Raw genomic sequence first — 9,281 nt, forward strand, 5'->3', positions numbered from 1 at the left:
TACACCCCCCCACCCACCCACCCACCCCACCCCACCCCCGGCTGTGCACGCTGGGTAAACCACACGATCCACGTTGCTCTGCTTTGTTTTGAGAAACAGCCTCCGTGTAGCTCAGGCCAGTATCAGGCAATTCTTGACCTCAGCGTCCAAGGTCAGTGATTATAGCCAGGCACTACCATGCTGCTAAGCAACCCCAATCTTCCTTCCTTTCTTGATGAGTAGATATAGATTCTCAGGCATCTTTGAGTTTTGTGCTACCATATTCTAGGACACACTTTAAGAACCTGCATTCTGTAATTTCAGTAAAAACTCATGCTCCTGCATGTGCCTGCCTTTTGACCAAAATTTAGGCCAGGGGTGTAGTCTGCTCTTGTTGGACAGATAAACCCAGAGAAACTTATTCAGGCCCTGTCATACCAGGGAATGAAGTTGAGATTGTTTGGGTAAGTGTTTCCTGGGTTTCAGGTACCTGGAGCAAAATCTACAAGCAGAGAGGAAGTAAACTGAGCAGGGCCCCCCTCAGGTTCACAGACTGCCCCCCCTCAGGCTCACAGACTGCCCCCCCTCAGGCTCACAGATTGCCCCCCCAGGCTCACAGACTGCCCCCCCAGGCTCACAGACTGCCCCCCCAGGCTCACAGACTGCCCCCCCTCAGGCTCACAGACTGCCCCCCCAGGCTCACAGACTGCCCCCCCAGGCTCACAGATTGCCCCCCAGGCTCACAGACTGCCCCCCCAGGCTCACAGACTGCCCCCCCAGGCTCACAGACTGCCCCCCCCCAGGCTCACAGACTGCCCCCCCAGGCTCACAGACTGCCCCCCCAGGCTCACAGACTGCCCCCCCTCAGGTTCACAGACTGCCCCCCCAGGCTCACAGACTGCCTCCCCCCCCCCCCCCAGGCTCACAGGCTCACGGGCTGGAGAAGGAGGTGAGGGCATCTTGGTATGTTCCCTAAGGAGTTTGGTTCATGTCCCAGTGAATAGAGAAGTGCTGAAGATATTAGTGTAGGGGTAATGTCAGATTATCTATCTGAAAGGTGATTTCAATCTATCAATTCTAGTTCTTAGCTTAACTTAGCTGATAGAATAATTAGGTTGTGGAGCCTAGTATAAAAAAATGTATAAGGAAAAAAATTGAGAAACAGGACATGCTCAGAAAGGAGTGAGATGGTTAGTTAGTGTGGGCCTCGTTGGTGTAAAGCTAGCTAATGTGAACATTAGGTTCATATCCAGAAGCAACATTGTCCAGTAAAACTTTGTGTCTGCCCTGCACTGCCCACAGTGGGGGCCACAGCCACTTGTTATGTTGATCACTATGTTGTTATGTGGCCACTGAGACGGAGGATTGAGTTTTGAGGCTAATGTAAATATAGTCACATGTGGGTAGAGGCTTCCACATAAGCACAGTCCTCGAGGCAGCTCCAAGTTCTGTTCGGATCCCAGCAGCAGGTTCAGAAGGTCACGTGTGACAACAGCCATCTTCAGGTGCACCTTGCTTTGCCTGTGCCAAGCCTGAAAACCTTGAAGTAGACACCAGGCTGGGCCTGCCCTGGCACAGCGTGCCCGTCAGGCCAGGGCTGTGTGCGTTGCAGATGCTCCAGTGTGGGTTCCTGGACCCACCTGCACCCGCCCGACAGAGCGGCAGAGCGGAGCTGGGCTCACAGACTGACGCCACTCTGCGTCTACTCTAGAGAGCGCGCTCTAGTTGCAGCAGTTCAATGCTTTGCAGAGGGAGGCAGGAAGCTGGGCCTTCAGGCCGGCCCTGGTGAAGGCAGCCCATTCTCTCCTATCTGCCTTCACTGCCAGCCAGGGGCCAGTGTTCTTTGCAAAAGCCAGATTTACATGATTTACTACTGTGGTGAAACACCATGACCACACCACAAGTAAATTGGGGAAGAAAAAATGTGTTTGGCTTATAGTTGCAGGAAACAGCACACCGAGAGAAGGCACGGCAGAAACTCAGGCAGGGCAGGAACCTGGAAGCGTAACTCAAGCAGAAGCCATGGAGGGGTGCTGTCTAATGACTGGCCTGCTCCTAGGACTTCTGCAGCCTGCTTTACTATAGAACCCAGGACTATCAGCCCTAGGGGCTGGGCGCTGCCCCGTCAGTCACTAACTCAGAAAGTTAGAGGCCTGCCTGCCGCCCATTCATTCGTGTGGAGGCAGTTTCTCAGGAGGCTCCCTCCTCTCAGACAACTCTACTTTGGGTCAAATATACATAAACCCAGCCAGCACATCCACCATCTGCCTTCTCTGCCAGAGATCCCATTTGTTCGAGGGAGGAGATTTGTGAGGAGACTCTTGGCCTTCCTGGGCCTCTCAGCCCAGATCCATCTCTCTTCCCTAGATGCTGCTAGAGAAACTCAATGGCACGGTGCCCTGCCTGCTGGACACCAGCACCATCCCCGCTGAGGAGCTGACCATGAGTCCCTCCCGCTCCATTGCCAACCCTGGCCTGAGTGACAGCCTGTCCGCGGGTGGCCTCCGGCCTTCCAACGGCGACTCGCCTTCCCACCCCTACCACCGAACCTTCTCACCCCACTTCCACAGCTTTGTGGAGCAGTGCCTCCAGCGCAACCCTGACGCCAGGTACCTGCTGGCCATCGGGTGGGCGTCAGGGAGCCTGCTTAGTGCAGCAGGATTCCAGAGGCTGTGACTCTTAAGTGGATATCTGGAAAGCCAGCAAGAAGAATCGGCTTCCTGTTAGGAAAGTAGTGAGGGTGGCTTTGGCTGTTAGTTACTGGGAGAGCTGAGTGAGAGAGGAGAGGGTCTCAGAGGAGAGGGTGCGTGTCGGGGTTTGGGCAGCTGGGCCCAGGGGTCATATGGGTCTCTTCCCCTGTGTCTCCAGGCCAAACGCCAGCACCCTCCTGAACCACTCCTTCTTCAAGCAGGTAAGGTAGCTCCCTGATTCCAGCCACTGAACCCCTTGGGCGCAGCAGGTGTTTGTCCTCTGCTGTTTGAACAAGTGGGATGGCCATGCTTCTGAAGCCCTGAGGTGCACTCCTTCCTCTCCTTTTCTGCTCCAGAACACCACAGGGCAGGAGCTATGGCCTGCTAACAGAAGCTCCTGTGGTGTCCTGGGACCTCAGTTGTAGGGTCCATATCCGACCGTCTCTCTCCCTCAGATCAAGCGGCGTGCTTCGGAGGCTTTGCCCGAGTTGCTCCGCCCAGTCGCTCCCATCACCACCTTCGAGGGCAGCCAGCCTCAGGACCACAGTGGGATCTTCGGCCTGGTCACAAACCTGGAAGACCTGGAGGTGGATGACTGGGAGTTCTGAGTGTCTGCAGCCGGCGTCCTCCAGCTGGGGTGGGGTGAGCCTCCTTGAGGACCTGTACCTGCCTCTGGCTGCAGACTGGGTTCAAAGGACACTCTGCCGCAGAGCTGGCTGCTGGCTACTTGAAAGGACATTCTAGAAGGGACTTCACTGTTTTTGTGGCTTTTGAGACCCAGGGAATCCCAGTCACCAGGGACTTGGAGAGGCCGGAAAGCTGACATCCTGTTGTGTGAGCTCAGGGGACCTCCTTAGAAGGAAGAAGCACTGCATGGGCCCGAGGCTCAAGGCCCAGAGTAACGTTTGACCCCGGGACCTTCACATCCTCTTCCCAGCACTTGCCCCCAGCTAGCCTGCTCCCTCCTTCCTCTCCTCCCGGGCGGGGTGGACGCTGTAGGGCTGAAAGGGGACGAGTCCTAAGCCGTCTGCCCTTCCCTCAGGGTCTCCCCAGTATACCCAGCACCAGGGCAGTTGAGGCTGGGACTGGCGATCCTCACCTCCCCCTCTCTTGGACCCTGACAGCTGAAGCCATCTTAGCTCATTGTTTATTACACTCCTCCTCCTGCCACTGCTGCCTTGGTGCCTCCTCCAAGGGCCACACACACACACACACACACACACACACACACACACACACGCACACACGCGTCTTGCCTCATCTGAGGGCTAAAGAGTCCTTATGTTGTATTAGTTTCATTGTCAGAACAAATTAAACTTTTCAGAGTATGTTGGGAACGGCACCAGTGTTTCCATGTGTGCAGAGCCTGTACGCTGGCTTCTAGGATCGCCAGGCCCGCTCACTGCAGGTCACTGGTTCCCCAGAGTGGGCTAAGTATGGGCGGCTGGTCTGGCAGTGATTTCTTTAATAAGCATACATGCTAGTTTCTTAGAAAACTGGTCTTAGAAGAAACAGCCGTGGTCTCTTAATTCCCTAGCGTTTGAGTATTAAATTTTGCCTTGGCAAAATTATCTAGAAAGGGTACCAGTGCTGACAACTAGCCAAGCCCACCTCTGGGCAGCAAAGGGTGGAAGACTTTGTCTTGTAACCTGGTGTTTGTCCCCTTATGGTTGGTACTAATACCCAGCAAGCATAACTCAAGAGCCTGTGGGCCTGGCTCCAGCCAGAGGCCAGGAGCAAGTGGGCCTGTTCTAACCGTGTTTCTACGCACGCCCACCACTCAGCCCCAGCTCAGTGGTTTCCACCTTGCCAGTGCCCTTGGTGAGGCCCTCACCTCTTCAGCCTGAGGGAGGTCCTACACTCCTTTTTCTGAGGCTTCTCAGACCATCAAATGCTCCCCTAAGGAAACTTTGCACTTTCTGAGGAAGTTTTCCACTTGAGCTGAGTCCCCGTGGTTGGCAGAGTTCTCACCGAGTGTGCATGAAGCACCATCATCTGATCACCAGCTCCTCAGTACCCTGTACACTGGGCATGGTGCGTCGTACATTGCAAACCTAGCAGTTGGGGTAGAGACGAGGGTAGGCATGTGCAGCAGCCTCAGCTACACAGCTGCTTTGAAGAGACCTTGTCTAACAACTACTGAACATTTAAAGAAACTTAAAAAAAATTTTCCTACAGTAGGTGGGCTAGGGGACCTGAAATGGCATGTGACAAAGACCCATATGACGCTCCAGTGCTTCTGTCCCCTGCCCAATATGCTTTGTTCTCAGATACTTAAATATTTAAAAAGGATTTATTATATATAAATACACTGTAGCTATCTTCAGACACACCAGAAGGTATCAGATCCCATTACAGATGGTTGTGACCCACCATGTGGTTACTGGGATTTGAACTCAGGACCTCTGGAAGAGCAGTGTTCTTAACCGCTGAGCCATCTCTCCAGCCCCCCCATCAGATACTTTAAATTTTAAAATCTTTTTTTTTGTCTTATTTATTTATTTATTTATTTATTTATTTATTTATTTATTTTGTTTTGTTTTTTTCGAGACAGGGTTTCTCTGTGTAGCCCTGGCTGTCCTGGAACTCACTCTGTAGTGACCAGCGGGCCACGCTGGTCTCGAACTCAGAAATCCACCTGCCTCTGCCTCCCAGAGTGCTGGGATTACAGGCGTGCGCCACCACCGCCCCGCTTTTTCTTTTTTTCCCCATGTGTGTGCCCGTGTGCACCAGGACTTGCCTTGTAGCTCAGGGTGGCCTCAAACTCAGAACGCTGGCATGGGCCCACAGTTAGCTGCTAGCGATCCTTCCGCACTGCCTTCCTCCGTCTAGTTAGCTGCTGACTGCGGTAGCTCCCTCCAGCTCTGCCCACAGATGGTCCCAGCAGGGCAGACTGCCAGTCAGCGCCCGGGAGCAGCCTCCTGGGGCCGCTAAGGCTTCACCTTTCTTGTACCAAAGGTACAAAGTATCATCGTTTTCTTGAAGAATCTGATGATAGGTGTTGCCGATTTTCCCAGAAGAGTCGCCCCTAGCTGTGGAGGGTCACCCACCCATCACCAAGTCCACGGCCGGCCGAGCCTCGGTACAGGCAAACGCGGACCTGGGGCTGAGGGACAGAAGTGAGGCCCAGCGTGGGCACATTAGCACCACAGCGGGGGGGCGGGGGGATGGGAGCTACAGCCTGCTGCCTCCCCGTTCCCCTGCCAGGCAGGAGGCGGTAAGTTGTTCTGTTCCTGACACGCGTGGGCCCGCACTAGAGCCACCGGTTCTATTCCTGTTTCAGGGGAGTGGAAATATGTCGCTGAGGGTTGTGTGCTCCGTGAAAGGCTCCAGCTGGGCTTCAGGCAAAGCCTCCAGTGGAGGTCGGTGCCCTAGATGCTGCTTGCTGCCCGCTGTACAGTGGGCTGGGGTGGGCTTTGCTCTCTGACAACTCCAGTCTACACAGCTCTTCTCCCTGCGGTGGAACAAGGTGTGCTTGATGCAAGGAAGCGGGTCCTTTGACATAGGGCTTGACCTGGGCCATGGCAAGGCCAGAGGTTACTAATCCCACAAAATCTGGTCACAGAAACCATTTAGGATGCTGAGCTTAAGGGGGGGGGGGGGAGTTGGTGATTTCGGAAACCACACGGCTGCAGTTCTCGGTAGCGGACCCGTCACGCCCCTTCATACAGTGGCATCGGCCCACCGCCGGCTCCCTTGGCCTCCACCTTCCTCTGCCGGACTCCGTGGCTGCCAGTGGACCAGCCTCCCGAGTCCGCACAGTGGGGTCACTGAGGCTACTGTGGGGTCACTCAGCCTACTGGGTCTTGAGAGCGCAAGAAGGGGGCGGAGCTAATGGACTCGGCGTTCACAATGGCTAACGGGTAAACGGAGGCAGCAAAGGCCCAGACCATTTTTGAAGGTCCGCGCCGGGAGAGCCTTGCGTGGCGACCGTAGGCTGAACTCGTCTCCTCCCGAGATATGCGATTCGGTCCCCTCCGTCGTCCCTTCTCCAGGAGCGGCAGAGGAGGTTGGCTCCGGGAGGCGGGAGAGCGCGGGCTGTGAAAGCGGTGTGGGGGCAGACAAAGGCGGGGGGACGGCGAGCCAGGGAAAGACAAAGCGCAGAGGGGGGTCGGCGGCGGCTTCTCCCGGAGGCGGCCCCGGGCGCGCGGAGCCAATGGGCGGGCGCGGGGCGGGGGCCGGCGGGGGCGGCGCCGCGGTGAGGCGGCGGCTGCCGCTCGGGGACCACTGGCAGCGGCGGCAGCTCGCGCCCGCGCCACTCGCACCCGAGGCGGTCCCCCAGCGACCGACCCCCGCCCCGCGGCGCAGGCCGGGCCCGGTGAGACCCACGGCGGCCGGGGGGAGGGGCGCGGAGCGTTGCGGGGCCGACGCCGCCTGGCGGTTCGCGCGTTGCGCTCGCCGGGATCCCGAGGCTCGCGTCGGTCCCGCAGGGCCGGCCCGTGGTGGGGTGGGGGTTCGGGGTCTGGGGTCCCGAAGAGCGGGCGCGGAAGGCAGCGCAGCCTGGCCGGACAGGAGGTCGGGCCCAGCACTGTCCAGGGGCTGGAGGTCTAAGCCCGGTGCGGGGGAGCGCGGGTCAGGCGGTACCCGGCCCAGACCTCTACTGACCTCCCTTCACCCCAGGCGGGGTCTGTGCCTGCGCTTCCCACAGGCAGAGACCATGGAGCCCTTGTCCCCGGCCACTCTCGCTAACTTTGTTCTGTCCCCACATATGTTTCTACTCAGGGACCCCCTAACCCTTGGGGGCTGAAAGAGGGGCGGGCAGGCTGTTGGTGGGTGAGGGGCGGAAGTGGCAAGACCCAGAGCAACAGGAAATGACTTAGGGAAAGTCCCAACCGCAGCCCCCCAACCCCCTGCCTAAAAACACCCCAGCCTGCAGGGTGGGGGAGGGCTCATGGGGCCCCACTGACTGACTTCCCCTTGCAGAACCCTCTTGGCTCGGCGTCTCCTCCAGGGCTGCCAAACACCTCTGAAGAGCCATGTTCCAGGCCGCCGGAGCCGCCCAGACCACCCCTTCTCATGTAGGTGACCAGTCAGGTGGGGAGGGGTGAAGGGGACTGGAGCAGCTTGTTTGCTTGACACCTTCTGCCACCTCTTGAGTGCCCCTGGGATCTGGGCAGGGTCAGAGAGCTGACCCCTCTGACTGGCTCCTCTTCCCCAGGAAGCCAAAGGCAGCAGTGGCAGCAGCACGGTGCAGCGGTCGAAGGTAAGGTCCTGAGGGTGGGTGTGGGTGGAGGAGAGGGTCGGTGCTGAGCCGGCTTCCTGCTAAGTGTACTGTGCCCCCACTCCCCAGTCCTTTAGCTTGCGGGCTCAGGTGAAGGAGACCTGTGCAGCCTGCCAGAAGACTGTGTACCCTATGGAGCGACTGGTGGCAGACAAGCTCATTTTCCACAACTCTTGTTTCTGTTGCAAACACTGCCACGCCAAACTCAGGTGCGCCCTGCCCTGTTCCGGCCTGCCCACTTTCTCGCCCTCCCTACGCTGCCTTTCCGCCCTGACCCAGATGTTTCTGCTTCCTTCCACAGCCTGGGCAGTTACGCTGCAATGCACGGTGAATTTTACTGCAGACCTCACTTTCAGCAGCTGTTTAAGAGCAAAGGCAACTACGATGAGGGGTTTGGTCGTAAACAGCACAAGGAGCTCTGGGCCCACAAGGAAGTGGACTCAGGCACCAAGACAGCCTGAGACCCCTTTAACATCCGTTCCCTCCCAGCACAGGGCCTACAGCTGGGCAGGGGGAAGGAGGTTAACCTGGGCTTGGGGGAGCCGGGTGGGAAAGGCTTCCTCAGGTTCCAGGCATAAGGCTCTGCTCCACCATTCCTTATTTTTCCCATAGGAGGTTGGCACTGGGAACCAGAATTGGAATTTTCTCCATACTGCTTCCTTTAGCCCACCTCACCTCCCCCATGACTCCCTGGGAGGCCTACAAGCCCAGCTTCCCCATTTAGGTGCCTTTTCTCCAGCAAGGAGTCAGCATGCCCTCCTCAGGGTCCCAAGCTCCCTCACTGCCACCTGGGCCTTGTGTACCCCCTTGTCTCCCCATCTACCTCTGCCCCTTAGCCTGGTTATGAGCCACAGAGATTGGAAGAGGGAGAGTGCCATCTGCTGGGCCTCATAGATGCCACCTCGCTGGTGGGGGAAGGGCTGGGGAAGAGGCGAGATAGCCTGCAGCCTTCAGGGTCTGGGGGTCCCTTGTACCACAAAGCTAAAGCTCGTTAGAGCCTCAGCTGACAGGGTTGGCAATAGCTATCTATGCTCCCCCTCTGTTGTGCTGTTCTGACTGTTGTGATCAACCCTGTTTTAAAAATGTTTAAACAGATCTTGACTCTATTATGTGGCCGATGGGGTGCTTTGTGGCACTGATGCTGCAGGCTCATCACAGGGATGGGAACAGGAGGGAGCGGGCAGCCTATAATCCTCCTGGCCTTGAAGGGGCTGGGTGACAGTTGTCAGAGAAGTATTACCTAGAAAAACTGGTCTCTGCCACCTTGGGGTGTTAAGCTGTCGAACCTGAAATCCCACTGTGTACCCTTGTCCCAGAGAAGCCAGGCACACTCACTCGCAACTACACATTTTGTTTTTTGAGACAGGGTCTCACTGAGTACGTAGCCCTGA

General features: G+C 57.1%; 2 protein-coding genes across 12 annotated transcripts in view; both read left to right on the top strand.

Annotated features, from left to right (window-relative positions):
• Positions 1-4,011, top strand: part of Strada (STE20 related adaptor alpha) — a 30,234-nt gene extending 26,223 nt beyond the window's left edge. For all 10 annotated transcript variants that reach the window (XM_052196765.1, XM_052196756.1, XM_052196759.1 and 7 more), the window contains 3 exons: positions 2,347-2,588; positions 2,848-2,890; positions 3,125-4,011. In XM_052196765.1, the coding sequence (XP_052052725.1) occupies positions 2,347-2,588; positions 2,848-2,890; positions 3,125-3,277 (438 nt within the window). In that variant the 3' untranslated portion in view covers positions 3,278-4,011. The remainder of the gene's footprint in view (positions 1-2,346; positions 2,589-2,847; positions 2,891-3,124) is intronic.
• Positions 4,012-6,445: 2,434 nt separating this feature from the next.
• Positions 6,446-8,985, top strand: Limd2 (LIM domain containing 2). Of its 2 annotated transcripts, none has more exons than XM_052196767.1 (5): positions 6,446-6,678; positions 7,593-7,687; positions 7,828-7,872; positions 7,960-8,099; positions 8,192-8,985. In XM_052196767.1, the coding sequence occupies exons 2-5, from the start codon at positions 7,646-7,648 to the stop codon at positions 8,349-8,351; spliced, it is 387 nt and encodes a 128-aa protein (XP_052052727.1). In that variant the 5' UTR covers positions 6,446-6,678; positions 7,593-7,645; the 3' UTR covers positions 8,352-8,985. The 2 variants fall into 2 exon arrangements, with proteins under 2 accessions (XP_052052727.1, XP_052052726.1); XM_052196766.1 differs by lacking the exon at positions 6,446-6,678 and adding an exon at positions 6,873-6,987.
• Positions 8,986-9,281: the final 296 nt, after the last annotated feature.

This window comes from Apodemus sylvaticus, chromosome 10 (assembly GCF_947179515.1).
Source record: "Apodemus sylvaticus chromosome 10, mApoSyl1.1, whole genome shotgun sequence".
In the NCBI taxonomy this organism is placed as follows: Eukaryota; Metazoa; Chordata; class Mammalia; order Rodentia; family Muridae; genus Apodemus; species Apodemus sylvaticus.

Excerpts from the sequence above, each read along its gene's own strand:
- Limd2 (XM_052196767.1), top strand. The coding sequence starts at position 7,646 with ATGTTCCAGGCCGCCGGAGCCGCCCAGACCACCCCTTCTCAT. Across the intron at positions 7,873-7,959 it reads GCACGGTGCAGCGGTCGAAG|TCCTTTAGCTTGCGGGCTCA; the intron begins GTAAGGTCCTGA and ends CCCACTCCCCAG. Across the intron at positions 8,100-8,191 it reads CACTGCCACGCCAAACTCAG|CCTGGGCAGTTACGCTGCAA; the intron begins GTGCGCCCTGCC and ends TTCCTTCCACAG.